Source organism: Pinus tabuliformis, chromosome 2_2 (assembly GCF_031772625.1).
Source record: "Pinus tabuliformis cultivar Carrire ecotype Pingquan chromosome 2_2, CPIR1, whole genome shotgun sequence".
In the NCBI taxonomy this organism is placed as follows: domain Eukaryota; kingdom Viridiplantae; phylum Streptophyta; class Pinopsida; order Pinales; family Pinaceae; genus Pinus; species Pinus tabuliformis.
The window spans coordinates 112,799,174-112,824,506 of NC_142300.1; the positions used below are offsets into that span (position 1 = coordinate 112,799,174).

A 25,333-nucleotide genomic window follows, 5' to 3' on the forward strand; every position below is an offset into this window, starting at 1 on the left:
TTTATGTCATCAAGGGTTCCGATGGTGTTTTGAGGAGTTTTCATGGGGTCCGATGGCATTCGCTTGGCATATTCATCATTATGAGAAGTTTCGCACATTTTGTTTTTGGTTCCGTGACTTTCTAATAATTCCCCTAAAACAAGGTTATAATTGGCATAACTTAATTAATTATGCTCGAGCTGGCATTCCGGGGAGATTAATTGATGGAACACCTCAGTGTAATAGCTCGTTGGAACCGAAATGAGAAGATCTACAAGATGGGATGCTAAGAAGTGAATTCCAATGGCCGAAGAGAGTATGGTGGGTGATTTTCCATTTTCCTTAGTTAAAAAATGACTTTAATTAGACATTTAATAAAGGAAAAATAATTAATTGGAGAAAAAGGGCCCAAAGTGACTTAAATAAAATAAAATTAGAAGGTTTCTTGATAAAGTCAATGGAGGAGCTTCTAGAATAATACTAAAATAATAAAATAAGATGCTTCTAGAGGCTTGGAGATCTATCTGTGAGATCTATGAAAGAGGAGGAGAAGGTCATTTGGAGACATCTTCAATCTTGGATTGAGTATTATTTCTTATATGAGAGGTGGAGAACCCGATTCTCTACTCCATTGGTAGCCCTAGGACGAAAACCCTCGGGTGATTTAGAGAGATTGGGCGAGCACCCATCTCCCCTTGGTGGATTCATTCATAATCCACAGGTGTAGTGATTGTTTTCCTGTCTCAGTTTGGACGTTGTAGGCTCATCTCCAGCTACTGTATTTGCTGAAGAAAGTGTAACTAGGTTTGGTCTTCATAATGACATGATCTTTGTAAATGATGTAATAAAAGGAAATAAATTATTTTTTTGTATGCCTTGCTACATGAGTTTCATGAGCAAGAAGCGTCATTAGGTGAAAGTCTTCTTCCTGATGTCTTTAGGATTTATTTATATGTCAAAGATTCATGTCATATGTATAGAAATTCTTCATGAGTTTATGTAAATGTATACAAGTCCACAAAGTTGTGAAGAAGCCCTCCAAAGACCAAGCATAATCCTCCAAGAAGTCTGCAAGTGAAAACAAGAAGAAATTCTTCATGTCAACTCCAAATAGAATTAATTAAATGAAAGTCACGTCGGCTCAAGGAAATAGTCATGACGGTTCATGGGATCATGTCGCCTCAAATATGTGGCACAAACCACTATAAATACCCATGTAGGGTCAGTGCAGAAAGCAGAAGGAAAAACTCGCATTCCTCTCTGAATTTTCAGGTGATTGAAGGAGCAGAGATCCGCATAAATGGAGAGATAAATCTAGGGTTCAACTGCTACCTCGGATGGGTATAAGGAGCAGAAGAACCCGGGCTAATCTACTCTTAGCATACCTGTGATTTGAAGGAAAGTTCTCGAATGGATAGAGCAGAGAAGACTGCGGATATAGATACAGTATTGACATGCGTTCTGGGATAGATACTCTCGGCATAGTCATGGCCAGATCTCGATGCATGAATAAGGACGCAACATTGATCTAAGTTCTGGAGCAGAGATCTCACCTCGGCATACCTATGAATTGAAGGCACAGAACTCAGATGGATGAGGCAGAGAAGATCTCGAATAAGGATACTGTATTGGCATAAGGTCTAAGCTATATACATTCTCAGCATAGACCTAATCCTTATAATGACAGTCTCCGCATTACAGTGATAGATTGATCTCACATGACAAGGAGCAGTCGTGGCATATAGATCTCGGTGGTATCCTTGTAGCATACTAGACACAATGAACAGCAGTGATAGATCTACTCTCTTGGATCAATGAAGATCATGTTGAATGTTATCTCTGTCTCTTATATATATTACTGTCTCGGCTTAACCAGGTTGATGAAGTGGGTTTCGGTGATGATAGTGATTCTCGACATCCCTGCAAAAGGAGACATATAGTCTCAATAGTCACCACAGTATTTGGATCTAGTGATCTCGATATGAATATGTATCTTAGAGGTAGTCACAATGACGAGGATCATAAGAAGTATTAACATGATTATTACAGTCTAAGCATAATGAAAGAAGTAGTACAGTAAAGTGTTGTCGTGATCTTCATGGGTGCAAAAGATTATCTCAGTGATAGTCTCAAAAGGCAGCCATGGTGTAGCAATGATACACTCAATGATATTGCTATAGCAATGAATTTCTTGGTGATGCAATGGTGTCAGAGGAACAACAAGATGATGATCTCAGCAGTGTTCAAGAAAGAGGATTAATGTCTTGGTCTTGGAGAGGCAGAACGTGTCAAGGGTCATGGTCTTGGTATTCGTCAATGGAATCTCTACAAGAAGAATTTTGCGTGGGTTTTCCTCTCCAAGAGGGTGAGGTTTTTCCCTGGCAGAAAGCCAAATATTTGTGTTCTTGTCTCTTTTGTCTTGATAGCAGTTTGATAAAGCTAACATACACACACTAATAATAATGGAAACATCAAGCTAAGATAAATTGTATAAATACTTCATAGATTGCTATCATGTAACGAAGAATCAACTTAATTATGCTTGCCCTAGATTCTTCAACAGTATTGCCATATATCTATTTGTAATAAAGCTGGAGTTTGTTGCTGCATTTCTCATTGTTCCTCACGTTATGATCTTTTAGTGAGATTTTCGTGCAATTTGTGGGTTTATGGTTTCTATCAAATTTCTGGTGTTTGGGTTTTTCATGGCAATTTTATGTTAAATGCTTGAAAATTTGATTTTAAGGGTTTGTTCCAAATTTTCTCCATTTGGGACATTACAACAACCCATGAAACCACTAATCGTGGGCTTTCCCATCCAAGTGTAGGGTATCCATTTTAATGGCTTCCAACTCTATCATCTGGTTAAGTTGGAAATATGTATCAATTTTTTCAACCCAAGCTCTAGTGGTGCATTTGGAAGAGCCATCAAAAGTGGGAAGGTATAACCTCCCAATGGTGCGTTGTAAATCTAAGCTCTACGAAGAGAAGCTATTGGTTCCCTTGCGCCTACTACCACGCTTGAGTTGGCAATAGTCCTTAAAAGTCAAAGCAGCTCGAAACATTTACCCCATTGAATGCCACTCACGAAAATAGTCCCCCATAGGAATCTCATCGGCCTCTGCGTGCTCCCCAATCCCTGTAGTCAAGAATATGGCCATTGTAGATCTGGGTGTTCCATTATAAGTGAGAGGGTAGTTTGCACTGTTAGGGTTCTTAATGTCGTGGGATGCACTTTAAGTCTCTCCTCCCATCAACTCCCTATGGTTGTCTCCAATGCATTGTTGTCTCATATCATCCATCACTTCATTCTACCCCCTGACAATCTCATTCAGTGCCCTCAGGATGCCCTACAGAGTTGTGTCATCTTTGTGTGTGCTCCCCATGACTGTCTTGGCTATCTCCTCCTCAGGGAGCTCTAAATCTGAGGTGATCTCCAATTGCGCCTCTTTACTCATGTACCCGTACCTCCAATATGTCATGTTCTCCTTATCTCCTAGGGACATAGGAAAAGTCTTCCGCTGCTGGCCAGATCACAGCTCTGAACCATTGTAATATTCCTAATGGAAATTGAAGCGAACAAAGTTCCTTCTTCAGATAAATTACTCCAGAAGACTTGGAATATAAAGATATCCATGAGGATACAAATATTATATATTAAATGTGTGAATAAGACTGATACAAATGAGAGCGAGAGGCTTGCTTATATACTAAGCAGGTGCCTCTTCATGGAGATTCATGTCTCATTTAGACATGACTCTTCAACCTAATTACTAATTAACTAATCATTATTTATAATTATTATCATTTACATGATTTCCTATATATTTATTCAGTGTTCCACGGGGACGCGTCCCCCAGGGTTGGGTGCGCGCACCCCTCGCACCCCACGCACCCGGACGGGGAGTCTCTTGGGGGTGCGTTTCCCCACGCACCCTTTTGGGGAGTCTTGGGGAGACGCAAGGGGTGCGTTTCCCCAGTGTGGGAGTCTAGACTCCCCACGACTCCCCAAAAAGGGTGCTTCTGGGCGTCCCCCTTTAGTGTGGGAGTCTAGACTCCCCAAAAAGGGTGCTTCTGGGCGTCCCCCTTCAGTGTGGGAGTCTAGACTCCCCAAAAAGGGTGCGCCTGGGCATCCCCCTTTAAATTTGTCTAATAAGACTTAAAAATTCAAAAATTCAAAAATCAAAACCATTAATTTTTTTTAACTAAAATTAAAACTAAATAACTAAAACTTAAAAGTCTAAAAAAAAATTAAAATTAAAACTAAATAACTAAAACTTAAAAGCCTAAACCTAAAAGACATGAAAGGCAAAACTTAAAGTTAAAAGCTCACTTCATTTCAACCCAAAGTCATTTCCATTTCCACGCAATGCTGATTTGAATGAGTTATCGATCAATGTATTTGAATATTTTATTATTGATTTTTATTTTTGTTTTTCGAATCTCATGGTATGTATGAATAATAATTAATTCAATAATGAGACTTGTCACTTGAGTATGTCATATGAATGATGTATGTATTAAAATGAATGATGAGGATGGAACAATGACTCAAATTTCAATTGTCTATTTAATATTTTTATGCTTTCATTATTGAACAATGAACAATGAATATCAACTTGAATTTTATATATATATATATATACCTCGACGACTTTTCCCTAAAATTTGAGGGTACTCCCACACGTCCCCCCTGTGCGTCTCCCCGCACCGGAGTCTTGGTGGAACATTGTATTTATTTATAACATTGCCTTCCTCCTCAAAAAGCTTTGTCCTCAAAGCTTGTCGATGAAAAAGACTTGATCTCTTTTTCGGTTTCGAATGTCTTCTTCTCTCGGAACAGTCATCTTCGTTGATACAAGTTGATATGATTTTCTAAGTGACAAACAAAATTGTCGCACTGAGAAGGGATCAGACCATCCTAGATTAATCTTTTGTGGAATATTCTGATCACTGGAATTTTGTAACGACTTGTCTTCATAGGACTAGATTGAGGTTACATCACTATTCTCTGGAACATCAGTTTGTTGTTTCTGGTCTAAATGCTCCCGATATGTAGCTTGGTTGAGTTGTCTACTCTCATGATTCAGATGTCGATAGGGAACCTTTTTGGTTTCACTAGGTGTGTGGAAATTTTTTTATTTCCTTCTAGTACTACGATTTTTGAGTTAGGTACATAATCTTCATTTGGAATTTTCATCATCTGGATTGTCACATGTGAATGTGTTTTTTCTTCCACTAATTGATCCTCTTCTTGAGTTTTGTTATTGACTGGTTTAGTATCAACTTCCTTATCTTCAACCTGGACTGTTATGTCTGGAGACTTTGATACTTCTTGAATAAGTTGCCCTAACTTGTCTTTAAGTGATGTCTTGACTCTTATCACATTTAAGCTTCTTTATTTGTGTAAGGAGTTTTTGGTTATGATTCCTTAGACATAAAACCTTTTTGGTTTCTGATTCATCAACCTTATTTTCATTGTTTTGAATTTTAAATTTTTCATCTTTTAGATCTCTAATTTGTTCTAATAATTTTTTATTAAGGTTCTTTAAATGTAAAGTTTCCTCTTCTTGTTTTGATAAGTGCTTCTTGAGTTCTTTCTTTGTGACCTTATTCTTCTTCACTTGTGCAAGTAATTTTTCAACGTGGTCCTTGAAGCAAGAGATTTCTTCATCCTTTTCCATTACTTCTTTGTAATGCATATCCACACGATTTTTATGTTCGTGTTGTAACGCATTCTTGTTTCGCTGAAGTTTGGCTACTTTGCCTTTCTCTTGATCTTCTAGCTGCAATTTCTTTTTACAATGGATTAGATCGTTTTGTAGGAGTGATGATGGGCTTTCAGCTTGCAATGTGGATTATGTTTTCTGCATTTCCTTATTAAAATCAGCCTCTCGTCACTTATATATTGCCATTAATTGTCCTATATTTCTTGCAATTGCTTGTCTTTGTGCATCACTCAGAATTTCAACTAAGGTAAAAATTTTGTAACATTTTATGCAGACAACATTTTGATTTCTAAATGATTCCTGACAATTAGGATATCCTTCTAAACAAAAAGGCCATATTGAATAGAAACCACTATTCTTTGTTGAACTCATCTTTTTACTTCTTTTCTTTTCTTTCTTTCTTTTGTCAGTGATTGACCTTATTTTTCGTCAAAATGATACTTTGATCAAAGGGTTTAATGCCCTCCCAAGAGCTCGGAAAATTCGGAAACTTCAGTTGTTATACTTTCTCACTCAGACCAACGAAACCCAAAAAGATTTTGCCTCCAATCCAGCTCTCCAGAAAACCCACAAAAGAGTGTGTTTGCCCAACTCCTCCTGAACGCACTGTTGAAACTGGGCTGTAGAATGCCCCCAAATCACGAGCCAAATCCCTCTGGAATTCCCCTGCAATTACTCCTCAAATTTCTCCTCAACCTCCCTTATTTCTCTAGCCTTTCCCCACCTCAATTTCTTCTTGCCCTTGGACCCCTGTGCAAGCCCAGAAGCAGCTCTTGCGCAAGCCAGAGATGCATAAATTCAAGCTAAGGTTCTCCCCCACTCTCAGCCCTACAAACCACTCCGAAATTCGGCAATTCCTGTGGACAATGATCTCTGAAAAGCCCGGAAACTTGTTGGTCCTGTAGCTGCCTCTCCCAAGGAGTGTATTCTCCTTCTGCACCCAGTCTGCTCATCAAATAGGACAAATTAACCTGAAATTGCCTCTGAAACAACATTGCAATAGTGAATATAGGCTCCCCTAGAGTGGCACTTGAAGTCCACTGAAGGAGTTGAGATTCCCCTATGGAAATATCTTGTGCTAATTAACACAAGTTTCCCTGACTGAACAGCACAGGCAAACTAGAGTTCAACTCTGAATTTGGCAAAAAGATCCAATATGGAGGTCCTTTCCTCTATTTATCTTGGTCTACTTCTCTCTCCTCATGGGTCCCCCATTCAATGTCTTTATTTCGAATTTCTTCTCAAGGGAGTTCAATTTGCCTTGAGGTGGCCCCCACAATCCACTAATGACATAATCTTTCATCTTTCTAATGTTTGGAGCCCCCTTTTTCTCACAAAATTTATTTAATACCTCTTCACCCACTTTCCCCTAAGTTTTATGCACAAAATTTGTCCAACACCCAAAATTGCAAAATTGTGAGACTACCTTAGCGAAATTTAACTAGAGGGAATATTCAACACAGCTGCCCAGGCAACTCAGCCTCATCTGCTCTGAGAGGGCCGGGTTTCAACCTACTTCTGCACTCAGAAAATTTCAGTCCAGCTGCCCAGATATGCCCAGAAAACGCATCATGTCTTCCATAAGTACGATGTCAGCAGGAGATAGAACCTTCACATGTGTGAGGTCAAATGAGAGGGAGAAGGAGAGAACTTGGTCAACTGCAAATTTTGGCCTTCTTTTATGTCTTCTTCGCATGAATGAGCAGAAGATACTTTTTTGTGATGATGATTCGAACTGTGCCAAATAGAGGAAGACGAATGCCTTTATATAATCATGGGAGGCCGAATAGGTGTGACAAGGGGCAGGCCAACTTGGAGGGCCGACCTGACTGTCTTGGAATCTAAAGTTCAAATTTCAGAAATTCAAAATTTTCTTTTTTGAAGCCAACAGAAGAACATGTTTGGAATTTATTATTACATATATTTGAAGAGCTAAATCATTAATTATGAAGACCGACCATAGCTACAAAATTCAACAAATTCTAATCTAGGTATCAAATGGATGGATGGCACTTGTCAACTACTAAATATTCATATAGGAAATTTGGGGGATCAAGTAAAACAAGTCGCAAGGCAGTTCAACGAGGCTGATGGATTATCCAAAGAAGGGCACCACTTGGCAAAAGGCACGGTTCTATATGAAGAATGCATAGATGAGTTTATTTCTCTCAGAACAACCTTACTCCTGAAACATCCAATCAGTTGAGTCCTGTCTGCTTTTGTAGCTGTTGGGGACAAAATCTTTTCAATTTTGACTTGGTAATTCCGTTTTTCTGTTTTTATATGACTATCCCTGCTCTAGAAGACCAGTTGCATAACTGATTTTGTTTTTTGAAGTTAAAAAGAAGGTTTAGAAGCCTTATAGGCTGATAGAGATGATCTCTTTTAAGAGAGATGTAAAAATTTTAAGGGAGATAGGAAGCTTAAAACCCCCCTGGCTCTTTGTCTGTAGGTGTTTTAGCACGTTAAAACTGTTATTTCGGTTCTCTTTAAATAGAAATTAATAATTTTCTCCTTCAAAAAAAACTCATGCAAAAACTAAATTAACATTTTACTATAACTAAAATTTGTTTCAAACACAGGAAGAAAGACACAACTGAGTCATTCATACACCATATATACCTATTCTATAAACAAATTGATGTTTCTCATTTTCCATGTGAAAAATCCAACCACAGCCAATACAGAGAATTTTATAGAATAGTCCTTCACATCTCACCTTCACCGTTCACCAATCTATCTACAAACCAATTTCTCACCACAAAAAGATAGGTCTTTTACATGGGACAAAAATAACTAAGGTCACATGTTCTATACACGACTCTAACGATGTACAAAAGCATTCAGAATAATATAATAAAGATTTCAAGGGTCAACCACTTGTCAGAAACTTACTTGCTCAAGTGTATGATGAGCGAAATCTGTGGTTGATATCATAACTCCTGCTGCAAATGAACCCAGTTCAAGGCTCAGACCTAACTTGTCACTGCACTGAAAATGTCACAAACAATGCACGAGTAAGAATAAAGTCCTAACTTCTAAATCGATGCTATATCTTGCTTCATTGGCATTGAGGCTAAAAGTATTGAAAATGCAGCAGAAACAATAGCATCCATCTATTTGAATACAAATGTTATATAATGCATTCTTTCTCTGTACATTCATTTTCACTCAACTTAGTTATGCATAGAAATATAGGTAAAAGGATCCTTAAATCCAGGAACTGCAGGATAGAGATTGCAATAATCAGGAGAAATGGACCCTAGGTAAAGTAACCACTTTAATTCAGTTGGAACTTGGAACTGCTTTATCCAGAAATAAGTGAGCATCTGCAAGGTCATCATCAAGTCTAGCAGTATTTTTTCCTGATTTAACTCTTGATACTTGATTTGTACCGAAATTAGACTGGCCCAGTTTTACAAAAACCATGAAGCCATAATTTTGAAATTAAAGTAACCATCAACAAATTTTTTACATATACATAGCTATTATTAAGAAGGTGTGTTAGTGCTATTTGAGGTTTACTGTTTGGTTTCAAGGAAGATGAAGCCAGAGCTCTACTCCTTTGCTTATGGCTAGGGTTTTCGTCTGTCTCGATGTATGCCTCTGTCTGCAAATACGCATTTCCTGTGTTTGAATGGTATTTTAGCAATGTGGAAGCCTCTTCCTAATCAGAGACATCTTCAATTTTTGCCTTCTTTCATTTGTAGATCTAGTTTTCTTGGTACTATAAATAGTCTTTCTGCTATAGTTTCTATGAAGGTGCACCTCTGAAGAAAGATATTTGCACTTGTTGGAAGTGCTGCATGCATTGAACCTTAATGCGCTGTTGCCATTGACTGAAAAATAAAAAATTGGAAGGGCTCACTGGTGTAAGGTGTCTTATCTAATCTTTCAGCATACTTTCTTCACGTCCTGTGTACTCGTGACTTCCACAACCCTTCATTTCCTTTTGAATATCTTCCCTGCCCCTTAATTTAATATATGTCTTTCACTGAAGTTTAATATGTTTAATAGAATTAAGCTTGCCTTACACACCTTCTTGCTCACAGACCTTGAAGTTTACGGTGGGTGTTGCCCTCTTCTACTAACTGATACTCAAACTTCTTCAATTTGTTTCTCCATGCAATGGGATTGAAAGCTACTGTTTCACTAGATTCTTAATACATTTCACTACAGTATTTGACCTCTTATACCTACTAATTTTCAGAAAATAAAGACACAAGTGAGAAGATATGAAAATGATGTATATTTATTATTTGTTATTTAGAAGGAAGGCTCATTCATACACATAGGGGTACACATGCTTTTAAACATCAAATGACCTTCATTTCAACTTTCTGACTTCACCTATCAACTTCCTAACATGACATCTCATCTACCATTATATTGAATAAATTTGAGTCAGCCCTATCAAACATTGACCTACAGAAAAGACCATAATTGAAACTGAGGAAATAAGGATGCAAGTGCAAGAGTTTGTTCGGGCTAGGGTAATCAAGCCAAGCTCACCATGCAGAACGTCAATAGTGTCGGTCATAAAAAAAGGATGGTACATGACAAATGTGTGTTGACTATCGAGGTTTGATGATCTAGTGGATGAGAATCAAGAAGCACAATACTTCAGAAAGCTAGATCAAAATGTGAATTTTAAAGACCAAATGATCTGAAATAGAGATTAGGACACACAAAAGACAACCCTTACAACAAAGCAAAAAGTATATGAATGGCTGGTGATGCCATTTGAAGTATGAAATGATCCAACCACATTTATGCAACTGATTAATAATCTTACAACCCTTCATTCACTCTTCTATCAAGGAACAGTTGGACATCCTAGTATTCAGTAAGGAAATGGAAGAACATTGGCAACATTTAGACATGGTTGTTGAAATTTCAAGAACATGATTTTTATTGCAAATTGTGAAATCTCACCTCAACCTTGAGATTTCCTGGATCTCTTTCCTCTGAACTTTCAGTAATAGTGCTGAATCTGAATATTAATTTACAGTAGTAAGAACATCACTTATCTTCAACAAAATTCACAAGGCAGCCCAAGAAAATAAAAACCAATTGCTGATTCAACAAGCCTCGTGCTTGGAAATTCCAAACTCAAACAGTTCTCTCATTTTCTCCTCCATGTACAGTGTTGTGGCTTGTGCTAGCTTAGCTGTGGTATATTAGAAGCTCCACGCTCATCTCTCATATTTACTAATGCATTTACGGATGGTACAGTTTGGTTACACTGTTACAGCATGTTCTACTTTGATATTCCATGCATTGGTATTCTTGGTTTGATGTGGTGATACAACTTCCTGGTCTTGCTGTGAAAGCGGTCAACTCTCATGAAATTTTATAACACTTCAAGTTCATAACATTATAGTTTTATTCTTTACCTCATCACACCATGGAGGACATTGTTTGCTTTTAGAAGTTTTTCATTTCTCAGGTCAGCTTGTACTACTAGGAAACCATTTAAGGTAGCATCTCACACATGCCAATCATATTTAACACTCTCCATTGTACCCCTTCACCCCCAACCATCAACAGAAATATTTTCCCTTATTATGCATGATTTGTCAAAAATCACAAAAAAGGGCTAGATGAAGAAAAGCCAAAGTCACTGAACTCAAAAAGACTAAGAGGTGGAGAGCAAATAAAGTTAAAAGCCAATAACATGTAAAGATTAAGTGAATGCCACCTTGTTTTGAGGTCGTTGCCCCTAGTCCCCTGGTTGTCTATGAATATCTAAAGAAAAAGGCAAAAGAGGCAATAAGAAATAGTGCCAAGGTAACGACACTCAATACTAAACTCCCTCTTTAAAGGCTTCTATACATAAAATGCCTTTCTTTTGAAATCTATATGATCAAATATAAGATTTCTACATCATTAGCTGACTTTGAATGTCATCACATTAAGTTTTGCCCTTCTCTTTTCATGATTTTCCGATTGTTTCACCAAGTTTCCAGGACAGGGGGATGCAGGAACAGGGAGACACACAACGGGTGATTGTGGGAGAACCCCCAAATTTTAGGAAAAATTAAGGGGGACAGGGGGGGGGACAATGGGGTAAATATATGATATGTGTGTGTGCTGTAAATATGAATCAAATTCAAATTCAGTAACGAAATACATTGATTCACAGTGCACACAACATAAATGATTGAATGGAATAGAAACAATAAAATATTATATAGTTTCATTTGAAATCATCATTCATTATTCTAGAATCTGATTAGCACAAAGAAAAATAGTAGATACTTATGTTTGAAGACTGTATTAATAAATTGAAATTGTTCAAACCCAAAAGTAGTAAAAAGTGACAAGTCAAAGACTCGATCTAAGGTCATTAGTATCTAGAGTCTGTTGGAAAATGTAACTAGTTTTGGTCTTCAAAATTCTCATTGTACTCATGTCATTATGTATATCTTATGTAACAAGCAACAGAAGAAAGAAAAAATATTATTTTCAAGCATGGGTTTCATGCTTCTTTTGATTGGTCAACTAGGTTAAGCATGTTCTTCATGCTTCAAGGGTTTGTCATGTCACAAGGATTATTGTCATGACTCATGAGTCAAGAGAGTCAATATAATTTGTGTAGGACCCTAGTGGGCAAGTTGTATCTTGTAAAAGAATTTATTTTGAGTCTAGAAAGTCAAAATAAGCCTCCTAGCAAAATTCAGCCCTACCAACAAGAAGTCGGGCTGGAGAGAGGTATTCGACATCATGAAAGGCATATCTGTAGAAGCAACTTCGAACTCATTTGGCACCAATTTGATCTACACAAGAAACAAGTTTGAATTGTAGCAAGGAACAAGAAGGAAGCAAGAGTGAAGGTCAAGGAAGCAAGAAGAAGTTAAAAGGAGAAAGGAAGATCTAATTTTGAGCCTTATTCTCTCACACGAGTGAAGGAATTAGGGTTTTTGTAGCTATTACAGGGCGGAGAATTGCATGTCGAGATTGTGAATCCGAAGCTGGGGGCCAAAGCCATTATTAAAATTTGGTTGAACAAGGATTGACCCTTGTTGACTTGGTTGATCTTTGCCCTACCTAAAAGAGATTCTTGGAGGGTTAACTTGGTGCTTGGAGGAGGTCTTGGTTTAGAGGTTTGGGTCTTGGTTTTCTCATTTGAAGCAAATTCTATAAGAATAGAAGAGACTTTTTTGGGTTTTCCCTTGGAGGGGTTTTTCCTTGGCTTGGAGCCTACTTCTTGTGTCTATTGTCCTTATTGTTTTTGTCTTGATAATTGTTTGATGAAAAGATCTAATAAAGAAACATAAAGAAGATAACTAAAGTTCACAAGCAATTATTCAGGTCAAAGAGAATTGTTTTTAAATAGCTGCCCTACTACATTCTCCAACATCGAATCAGAGCTAAGGTAAAGAAAGAGAAGGAATATTTTATGAGCAGACATCCGATGTGGCAATGGGATCACCCCTTTCGCCAATCGTGGCCAATCTATACATGGAATACTTTGAAAAGAAGGCCCTGGAATCATATCCTTTAAAACCAGCGTGGTGGAAGCGGTTTGTCGATGATACCAATATAAAATGGACTCATGGTAAAGCAGAACTCGACAAGTTTTTCATTCACTTAAATTCTATCTCTCCAGAAATAAAATTTACGATGGAGCTTGAAGAAAACAAAATCATCCCATTTTTAGGCGTTCTAATCATCAAAAAAGAGGATGGCTCTTTGGGCCATAAGGTTTTCAAGAAATCAACCCACACAGAAAGTTACCTCCATGTTGATTCCCACCATCACCCTGCCCAGAAGTCTGGTGTTCTAAACATGCTTTCCATTAGAGCCCTTCGAATTTCTGACTCGGAGCATCTGGACGAAGAAAAGAAGCATCTAGTTTTAACTTTTAAGAGTATAGGCTATAAAGAACAAGAAATTAAAAAAGCCATAGAGAAAGCTGAAAGAAAGTTGTTATCTCATGAGCCTAAGGCTCAAGACCAACCTCAATGTGGTAAAGTTTTTCTACCTTATATCCATGGAGTCACAGACAAAATCGCTAAAATCCTAAGAAAGAAAAACATTATCACGCATTTCTCAGCTCCTGGTACTATCAGGCAAGGTTTGAAGTCTGTAAAAGATGATATTGACAATCATCAGCTTAAAGGAGTCTATAAAATAGATTGTTCTTGTGGAAAAAGCTACATTGGTGAAACAGGTCGCTCCCTCCAGACAAGACTCAAGGAACATGGCGCTGATATTAGGAACGGAAGATCTCGTACTTCAGCCTTGGCAGAGCACTCCTCAAAGACTAAGCACCATATCTGTCTGGAAAGCGCATCAATTATCGCAAGGGAAGAGCAGCATCAGAGACGAAAGATCAGAGAAGCACTTGAAATTATCAAGCATCCTCATAATCTGAACAGAGACAATGGTATGGAGATTAGCGGAAGCTGGCTTCCCTTGATCAGGGAAATAAAAATCGCAAACACATCCCCAGGTAAAGCACTCAATAGGTAGGTTATCCCTCTCCTTTCTTCTGTTATTAGTCTGTTCTTTTTATTAATATCTAAATAGAATAATTATCATTAAATACTATAATATACTAATTTCTATAGAGCTATTAATTAATTATAAATATATTAATTATTTATAATTGTTAATACGATTTGGTTAATATATTAATTAAATTATATAGGAATTAATATATTCCCCTAGTATTTATATAAAAATTAATATATTACCCTAATATTGTTATAGATATAACCTTTAATTTAATAAGTTAGCATTATATTGCTTTAATATAATAATTTCTATATAACTATTAATTATTATATTAATCAATTATAAATATTTACTATTTATAATTGTTAATATGAATTAGTTTAATATATTATTTTAATTTATATAGAAATTAATATATTTTAGTTCAATAAGCTATTTTTAGTTTTTAGTTCAAATCCCTAATTTAATCCTTAGGTCTTGTATTAATATATTAACTCTTCCAAAAAAATTTTAATAAATAATAATAAAAATAAAAATAAAAGTAATTTATTAAAATAAAATAAAATAATTATATAAAATTAATTAATTAATATTACAGCCGACAGTGTGTTGTTCTTAAAAATTTATCCTCATCACTATTTATTCTTTCTTAGTAGCTCTTCTTTTATCATCATTCTCATATCCTGATGATGGATCCCATTTGGGATTTGAAACGTTGGTATAAAAATGTTCAAACTGTGGATTCTCCGGTCACTGATTCAAAAGACATAAGAAGTTATTGCTTGTCAAGGGGAATCATTTCCTAAAGGACACAAGGAAAGAAGAAGACTTATTAACCTAGAAGGAAGGTTACTGCATCAAACCTTCATTGAAGACCTCATTGTCTCAAGAAGAATCAATCTCTCGTTGAAGGAAGAAAGGACAAGCTCTTGTTGGAAGCTTTCTAGTGCACTCAATCATTTTAAAGAAGAAAAATATAGCATCAAAAATCTTGAAATCATCATCCACTCTTTGAAGTTGTTCGAGAACACTATTGTCAAAGGCATCCTAGAAGTCATCATTCTACGACATCTTTGAAGTCTCTTTGAAGGTCTTGAAAGCATCAAGATTGTTGAACACATCATCAAGAAGGAGGACTCTTGGTTGACAAGCAAGTATCCTATTCTCTTCTATGTCTCAATCTACAAATCACATGGCTAAATTTTGCAAGGAAAGCAACAAGCTCATTGGATCAACAAACTTTAGAGCATGGAAAAAGAGGATTGACTTGGTGCTTACAGAAAATGAAAATGAAGTTTGTTCTTGGTGAAGTTGTTGTACCAAACAAAGAGAAGACTCAAGAGTTAGCAAAATACATGGGAGAAGTGGGGGCACAAAGGATCATTATTGAATCCATAAAGGATCATTATTGACTCCATAAAGGATCACCGTCTTCACTTTGCTGTTGATTTGAAGACATCCAAGGCTATGTATGATAAATTGGTGAAATTGTACTCTATAAGTATGTGGGGTTAAAAGATTTCCTTCAGGAATCAACTATATAGAATAAGGAAGTCAAAGGATGAAGACATGGCCACTTATCTTATGAAGATCTCCCAAATAAGGGACCAGTTGCAAGGGCTGTGAAAATTTCTGAATCTACACATCAGAAATCCTACTGCAATCACTAGTTTATCATCTCTTACTTGTTTTTACATTCAACAAGTTATTTAATTTATTAAACAACGATGAAAACACTATTGCAGACTACACATACATGCAGATCATGAACTGAAAATAGAATGAGACAAATACACAAGGGACACTGTTATTTTTGGACAAATGTCCCTAGAAAAACCCAATGCGGGAAAACCGGTGCAGCATCTCTGAGGGTTTTCTATTATTAAGCAGTAGTTCTGAATACAACTTTGGATGCCCTCTCAGCAATCCAGTTACAAAGATAAAAATGTACCAGCATAAACCTACGTGATATTATCTCACTTCACCCGGCAAAATCTCTCCGTTCTGGCAATTGGGCTGGTTGTCCCGGCTACAACTACGTTTCCCCTTCGCAGTAGTTGTGTGGGCCTGCGTGGAGCACAATGGGACACTGTGTTAGCACTGCGTTGCCTCCTATGCCTCTTGGAGCTCTGACGTCAGCCTTCTCGGCTGATCCTGCTGCTCCCCGGTTGAATTCGAATTTCAGATGGAGGGTGCCTCTATCCTAGCGCTGGAAATGCGTGGGCCTTTCCTAGCCCAGCGTCAGTCTCCTTGGGTCTGCGCTGCCTCCTCTGGTGTCTCTCTGCCTCTCTCTGTTGTGTATTCAAGGTCCTGGAGAAGATCCTCCAACCTCAACTATCCCTGCCCCTCTGCTACAACAGATCACTTGTTCGATTTTCTCAGCAAACCTCACCCTAGAAAAATCGAACTGACTAATCCCTCAAGTGTATCTCCAACTAACCCTCAAGCCTCCTCTTATACTTTTCCTATTGATGAATTGATGGTCGAGATTAAGTCCCTAATCAACGGCTAAGATTAAAACAGGCTTGATCCTCGTCACTTAGTAGTTTCTCACCCATATTCTTATTAATACCCATTAATATTTATATTTTCCTAAGTTTAGAGTTAGACTTAGGAACCCATTAAAAATATTAATTATTTTAATAACTCCTCATCCGGGTGGAATTTCTCCATACGATTTATGGGTTTTGGAGATCTCATGCATTCTAGCCCCTCCACAAAATTTCGGAGCTAGAGCACATTCGATGCTAACCAAAATCAACAAGGGCTTGGGGAAGTTGTCTCCAATTCAGAAATGACTACTTGTGTATTAAATGCTTTGCCACCTAATTGGAGCAGTTTTGCAACTAGTGTCTACTCAAGAAAGGATACTACTCCTTGTGATGAGTTATGGGCTCAATGTATCTTGGAAGAAACTAGGAATAAGGCAAAGGAGGGAATTCTAAGAACCCTAAAGAAACTAATGAGTAAGCATATGTCATTCTAGAATCCTGTTTTAGTATGGCATCATAGATAGAAGCATGTGATAGTAGCATATTAAAAGCCTACTTTAAGAATGAAAAGCTTGGAGACCATTTTACATAATGTTCCCCCATAAAATTGTCTAACATTATGTTAGAAGTAGTCATATTGCCAAAGTGGATCCTCGAGATCCTATAAGAACCATTACATTAGGAGGTTCTTGGAAAAAGGAAATATGACAAGGATTAGTATATATTCCATATTGCTTGGAAATAACACTCTTAATGGGATGAAGAATTGTAATTGGTCAAGTTGCAAGCTCATTGTATACAAAGTTAGATGATCGTGTGAAAGATTAAGAATGCATGTTTGAAGTAACTTTTGAGTAGGATTCATATAATCCTCTAAGAAAAGTTGGTCATAAATTATGCATAATGAATATTTCATTTGGTTATATGATGCCTAAGAATATGAATTTGACTTACTCTGGAATGGTTAGAATGTTAAGACTTTCTCGCTAGAATCAGTATATGTTAGTGATCAACATCTAGTATAATCTCCAGAAGAGAATTGTAACTTGGTAATCAAGTTCGATCTTTGGGCACTCACATGCATGAAGGAAGAATTGAATGAAGATGGACCTTGAAGATGTTGATGATGAGAAAGTTGTCACAATGAGGTAAGTTTGATGTTAATATTTATTATTGGTTATCTGGTCAACATATTGTTTTTCTACCTGGAAGAATGTTGCAGGAATACATAATGACAAGTTGAGGCAAGTTCAATTGTATGAATGGAATATTGAGGGAAGCTCAATGTCTGATAACTGGCAACTATGAAGTCAAGATTTACTCATCTTGGGATTGAAAGGTAGTAGAGCAAGAAGATAACCTGAAGGTCAAGATTGTACAAAAAACAACGAAATATCACTTTCATGAGGAAGCTATGATCTACTTGAAGTTTTGGAAAGGCTCAATATAATGCCCTCATTGATGATGTTAAGATGAAAGTGATGAGCAAGAAAGAAGACCTGGATCTTGTCACATGTTTGAAGAGAGAAGATGACTTCATGATACCTCGAAAGGAAGCAAACACGATACAATGAGATGCGAAGAAAAGAGGGAACAAGACGGCTACGAAGAATTGGTAGATGACACTCTTATCTAGACAAGTTAGAGAGCTTGTGCATATGACTTCCCAATTAGAAAGGAAGTCAAAGATCTCCTCTAGGTTTGAGAGGGAGCGAAGGAGTCTCCTTGAATTGGAAAAAGTATCTATTCTCAAGTTTAAAGGAGAATAGGGATATCCTCTTTGGTTGAGAGGGAGTGATGTTGGACATCAACTGGTGCATTCTTGTCTTCATGTGTCATGCACCTAACCAGGACTAATAATCGTAAGTCTAAGTGAAGACCTTGAAGAAAGAACGGTGAAGGATTGTATAAGCATCTGTGGTTTCCTTGAGAGAAAAGAAAGGGACCAACACTCTTTGAAAATAGGACAGGTGTCCAAGATAAGAGTGGTCGAAGAGGACCGATATTCTTTGAGTATTCAGGATTGGAAATCCAAGATAAGAATAGTCCTAAAAGGACATACCTTGTAGACATCCGGATGTGGTATGTGCCTTGTAGAGGTAGTGCAATATCACACATAAAGCCTCCCAGCATAATGCTCTTGAATGAAGTGGAGCTTGTCTAGTTAGGCCTCAAAGACAATGTTGGTTAATCATAATGTTGATGCTTACAGTTGGGTTATCAATCCCACTCTTCTTATGGTAACTTTTCGAAGGGAGTATTGTCCTTGTATCGATTGGACAATTATGCATACCTCCCTAGTTAAGAGGGAGTGTTGAAGAATGTAACTAGTTTCGGTCTTTATAATTGTCACTCAACTTTTGACATGATGTAATTCTTATGTATCTATTCAAGAAGAAAGAAAATGATGTAAAGAACAAAAGAAAAAATATTTGTAAAGCATGAGTTCATGCTCAAGTTATTTGTCACTAGGTCAAGCATCCATTGAATTCTCCTAGAATTTGTCATGAGTCAAGAGTTCTTGTCATATTGTAAAAGACACTTGCAGGCACTTGTATGAAGGAAAAGAAAGTTTATTGTGTATTTGGAAGTGTCTAGAGGGCTCCCAAGAACAAGTCGGCCAACCAGCTAAAGTCAGCCTAGAGTGGGCTTAAAGAGCCACTTGGAAGGCTATATAAGGAGGAACTTCAACCTCCTTCAACACACATCAAGAATTCACATCTTGGAATTAATCTGCAATAAGAGAGGAGTGTGAAAGTCTTAGCAAAGCAAGGAAAAGGCTAGCGAAGGAGGGAAGAAGTCTCCAGAAGGTTTTGATATCTAAAAACTGCCTATTTCGCTCACACGTGTGAGAAACCTGGGGTTTCTGGGCATATCTCAAGGCTATGGATTACAGACGTAACCGAGAGGCTAGAAAATCCTTGCTTTGAGGAAGATTTGTTTCACTGCTCTTGAAAGGACATTTGTTGGTGGCTGGGCTGGTTCTTGATGGAAGTCTTGGGTCTAGGGTTTGGTCTTGGAAGTCTCTTTTTGTTAAAATTGGCAACTAGGGCCAAATTCCACCTTGGGTGATGATGATTGCATTGGATTCATCTTTTCGAGAGGTCCAAGACTGATATAAAGATCATCTTATTCGGACAAGAAAAAGTGTGATTTTGAATTTATGACCACACATGTGCAAATTGTTCAGGTTGGCCTCAGCGTAATGTAGGCTCAACAAGCCCAATGGATGTGTCTATTCACCCACAACGAAGTATAGAAATAGAAGAGACCTCACACTCATTTGAACATCATTCACTCACACATTCTTCTCTCTCTTCATTAGATTGGTTTGTACAGCTTGGGGCAGCTTCTCTCTCTCACACACGTGTGGCAAGGAGGACGATTTTCTGGGCAGAAAATTACAAGCCAAAATTTCAGACTTCAGGACCAACATTGACTGAGGTTATTTTGACTGATTTGACTACGGTTTTAAGGGCATAATTTCGCTTTCTTCAGGCTGGATTGACTGGCACAAAAATCGAGAATTTTGGATTTGTTTACCCTGCATTCACTGTAGCCTTGTTTGACCACATGGCTAGCCACTTGTTGACTGAGTTTGACCAGCTTTTTTGCGACTATTTTGGATTGACTTTGACCATTGTTGGAGGCTAAGTTTCACTTCCTTTGGTCGAGCTTCAAAGGAGGTATTTGATTGTTGTTTTGACCAGCGTTCACTTTCTGGTTAGGGCTGAAGTTTGATTGTAGTTGACTGCAGAATTTGACACAGTTGATTTGACTTTGTATTGGGTTAGTCTATTTGACTTTTGTACTCTCTCTCTCTCTACTGAACTATTGAATAATAATAAAAAGATTTGATCAAAGGGTTTTCCCCACATTGGGGTTTTTCCCTGGCATCTGCCAAATCTGGTGTCCTCTTGTCTTGGCTTGTCCTCTACATTTGTTTTTATGTTCTATCTACATTTATTGTCAATGTGATTAATGGGTAATGTGATTGCTAATGGAAATAATTAGATATTGTTATTGGGTTGCTAAAGGAACATTGAAGTAAATTATGCTAAGCATAGAACATACCATTGTTATCTAAAATTAACATGGTATCAGAGCTCGGGTAAAGACAAAGCCCAAGCAAAAGTAAGAAAAAGAAATCACTAAGGGAAGTTGTTGGACAAGAATTTGGAGCTAACTTCAATGACGACTACATTGTACTTCAAATCCAAGGGCAAGCTTAAGGACAAATCTGAGTATCATGCATGGAAGATGTCTTTGGATTTGACTTTGGAAGAAAATGATGTTATGGACTATGTGAAAGGAAGAGTGGTGGAGCCTCCTTCAAATGCACCCGCTGCTACAAAAACAAAGTACAAGAAATGTGAAGTCAAAGCTAAGAAAATTATTGTTGATTCCATTCACAAACCTTTGGTTGCCTATATTTTTTATTTAGAAACATCTAAGGAGATGTACGACACGCTGGTTGGGATGTTCAAAGTAAACAATTCAAATCAAGTCCTCTTTCTCAAGAACAAGTTGAAAGACATCAAGATGGAGAGAGGAGAGTCCATCAATCCTACTTCATGACAATTACCGAAATCGAGAATGATCTCCTATCTATTGGAGAAGTTTTTGGCGATAGGGAGACCACTCTTATTGCACTTGGAGGTCTTATAAGAGAATGGGATGTGTTTAACACCACCATCCTCAACAATGACAGGATTTCGGGTTTTGATGAATTATTGGCTAGATGCACTCAAGAAGAAATAAGGATGATGGAAAGAGATAAGCCCTCAAATGGAAATAATCCTACCGCTTTCTCCGCTCATGCTAAAAGGAAGAACAATGTTGGTCAAAGAAGACAAGGTCAAGGGTTTAAGTTGGGATTCAAAGAAGGAAGAAAAGGAAGATGCTTCAATTGCAACAGGTTTAGCCACTTTTCTAGAGAGTGTTCTCACAAAAAGGATACTCAAAGGGATGATGACAACAACAACCACAACAATTTCAAAGGCAATGGAAATCAAAGGAACAACAAGCTCAACAACAAAGGAAAGAGGAATGCTTCGATGCTCAATATGGAAATGGTCGTCCTCCCAAAAGATCGAGAAACTCTAGGTATGAGGAAACTAATGTTGTAGATAACCAAAAGGAATTATCTTATTTCTACCCTCACCACTGCCTCTCCTCCGGATACATTGGATCATTGGTTGATTGATATTGGTGCCTCAAGGCATTTCACTCGGTACAAGGAGGCCCTCCCAAACTTGTTTGAAAAGAAGACAAATTTGGAAATCATACTTGGGGACAATACCACCTACCCCATGAAAGGGATTGGGATTCTACAAGAAGTATTGTATGTACCTAATTTGAAAAAGAACCTGGTATCTATTTTTGTGATGGAAGATAAAGGCTTCAAGGTGACATTCATTGATGGGAAGGTACGTGTTTGGCAAAGGAACCCGAAAGATGCATTTACACTTGGATTTAGGGTTGAAGGTCTCTATCAGGTTGGAGGTAGTCCTTTGGGAGCTATGACTTGCGTTAGTTCTCTTCAATCTAAATTATGGCACCAAAGATTTGCTCACCTTCATTACAAAGCCTTGCCTAATGTAAGGAATATGTTCACAAGTATGCTCGAATTCAACATAGATCATGAAGGAGTTTGTCAGGGTTGTGCAGCTGGAAAACATACAAGCGGACCATTCCCTTCAAGTGAAAGTCAAACCACCCATATTCTTCAATTGGTCCATTCTAATCTATCAGGTATGTTGCCCGTAAGATATTTAGGAGGATACTTATACTATGCAATTTTTGTGGATGACTTCTCTCACAAACATGGATCCATTTCTTGAAAAGGAAAGACGAAGTGTTCAAATGGTTCCGCTCTTTCAAAGCCTTGGTCAATAATCAAACAAGGAAGAAGATCAAAACATTGAGGACCGATAATGGAACCGAATATGGGCCAAATGAAGTCAATGACTATTGTAGAGAGGTTGGTATTAAGAGGGAGACCACTACTGCATATACTCCTGAGCAAAATGGAGTTGCCGAAAGGAAGAATCGAACTATCATAGAAGCCACCCATGCCATGCTTCATGACCAAGGCCTACCGAAGTTCTTATGGGGAGAAGCTGCCAACACCACTGTATATGTTCAAAATAGGTGCTCGCATCAAGCATTGGACTTCAAGACACCCGAAGAAGTTTTCACCGATAAGAAACCTGATGTTTCTCATTTTAGAATTTTTGGTTGTCCCGTATATTTTCATGTGCCGAAAGAGAAAAGAAACAAGCTAGATGCATCTGGGAAGAAAGGAACTTTTGTGGGCTACAGTGAAACTTCGAAGGCATATAGAATCTATGTGCCTGGTCAAAGAGAAGTGGAAATAAGTCATGATGTCACCTTCGATGAAGATTCTGCCCTTGGGAAAGTCAGAGATCTTCCTATCCCTAGGAAGGACAATGATGATGATGCAGGAAAGAAGGATGAATCTCCGACAGATGATCTGATGCCCGATGTTGAAGGCCTAATGGATCCCATTGATCCACCTCCTGGTGAACCCTCTACCTCAAGGAAAATACCTTTGTGGCTCAAAGATACTCTCGAAGATGCTAAAAGACATATTACACCTAGGGGGACATTTCGTGAAAGCAAGAAGTCCAACAGGTACCAAGGGAGACTTAGCTGCTATGAGTACCATTGTTCAATCTGAGCCATGTACGTTCGAAGAAGTTGTAAAGAACCAAGTATAGAAGGATGCGATGAATGAGGAATATGAGTCGACCATGAAGAATGATGTCTGGGATGTGGTTCCTAGGCCCAATGACAAGTTAGTGGTAACTTCAAAATGGTTTTACAAAATCAAACATGGAGCTTATGGAAGTGTTGAAAAGTTCAAATCCAGGTTCGTTGCTCAAAGCTTCTCTCAAAAGGAAGGAGTGGACTATGAAGAGATATTTGCATCGGTTGCCCGATACACCATTATCTGATCCACCATTGCTCTTGTTGCCTCTCAAGGAGGGAGCCGACAACAAATGGATGTCAAAATTGATTTCTTGCATGGCTAGCTTAAGGAGGAAGTCTATGAAGAGCAACCTGAGGGGTTCGAAGTTCAAGACCAAAAAACACATGTATGCAAGTCTAAGTCACCTGACACGGGGATTCGGGACACGTAGGATTCGAGATTCGTGGTGTCGGATTTGGACACGCTGACCCCCCGGAACAGGACACGTTAGGACACGTTATATATTATTTTATTATAAAAATATATATAGATAGATATATTAAAAATTAGATATTATCATATTTCTTACACAAATTTTAATTAATGATACAAATTTATTGATTTCAAACATAGATCTTCATCTATAGCTATTAGCATGCATAGTACATACAAAATTCAAATAAATGTCAGTGGTACTGGTCACATAAATGATAAATCTATTAAAAATTTAAATCATGATTCATAATTCATAACTGAAAGACAACTTACAACTACAAGATAGTAAGATAAACACACTGACAACTGTAGTTTTCTCATTAAGTCATCAAATCAAAATGTGTTACATAGGTAGTGTTGGTGCAATGCCAATGGCAAATAGAAATAGAAAATATAAAACAACTACACGTATACAAGCCTCAAGGCATCAATCAGCATCAGAGTCAGCATCATTGTCCCCATCATCATGGTCCCCACTACTCTCCTTTGCATCCTCCTCCTCCCCTGTATCCATAGTCGACTCTGCTGCTAGTGTGGAGGTTGACCCCTCTAAGTCATCAAATCTAACAGGCTCTAGCACTAGATAATTGAGATCCATGTTGGCCAATGCCAACTCAACACTGGTGTCCAGACCCATATCATCAGGAACAGTGTTACTTGGGAGCAGGAGCGAAAGCGGGAGCGAAAACGGGAGCGGCAACGACATTTTCAGAAGCTCCTGGTTTGGTGCTCTTGATTAAATATGAGTTCCGTACCCTAATACATGACAAAATTCAATGGAAACATTGCAATCCCCAAATCCTAAAATCTTGAAAAACTGATAATTTTGCCGGATTTGGAATGAAATCTCAAATTCTACTTTCTCCATATGAAATTCAATGAGGTCGGAACCACTCTCAAACATCCTGAGTCATTTCATGGTAATGTTAAAAATTTAAGTAAAAGGATAAAAATGAAGATTAAGGAGAATGTCACTTTTACTTTAAGAATTTAACATTACCATGAATAGCATATCAATACTAGGGCCTAGACTTGATCATGAAGCTGCCAAAACGCTTGCCAAATGAAAATATGCGTGGTTGTAATGACCAAACGCGGCCTTTTCATACCCGCGCAGGTCACTTTTTGAGCCTAGCGAATCCTGGAAAACAGGACACGATTCCCAAAATCGTGACACGACCTCGGATTCAACGTGTCGGAAAAGGACACGACGTGTCATATGATTTGGACATGAATCCGGACCGAATCCTGTCGGATTCGCTGGATTCGGGATTCGTAGGGGGTTTAGGACGAATCCGGTTACTTAGATGCAAGTTGAAGAAATCCCTCTATGCGTTGAAGCAAGCCCCTAGGGCTTGGTATGAGAGGATTGATAGCTATTTTATGAAGATGGGTTTTACAAGGAGTGTAGTTGACCCGAACCTATACTTCAAGGTTGAAAAGGACAGGCCTCTCATTCT

At 37.9% G+C, this 25,333-nt stretch overlaps 1 protein-coding gene across 1 annotated transcript in view; it reads right to left on the reverse strand.

The window, feature by feature from the left end:
- The window catches only part of LOC149191618 (K(+) efflux antiporter 5-like), a 379,177-nt gene that overhangs the window by 187,365 nt on the left and 166,479 nt on the right, over positions 1-25,333 (reverse strand). Inside the window, exons 15-16 of the mRNA XM_089406719.1 lie at positions 10,644-10,701; positions 8,604-8,699 (exon numbers count right to left, since the gene is read on the reverse strand). Of these exons, the coding sequence (XP_089262845.1) occupies positions 8,604-8,699; positions 10,644-10,701 (154 nt within the window). The remainder of the gene's footprint in view (positions 1-8,603; positions 8,700-10,643; positions 10,702-25,333) is intronic.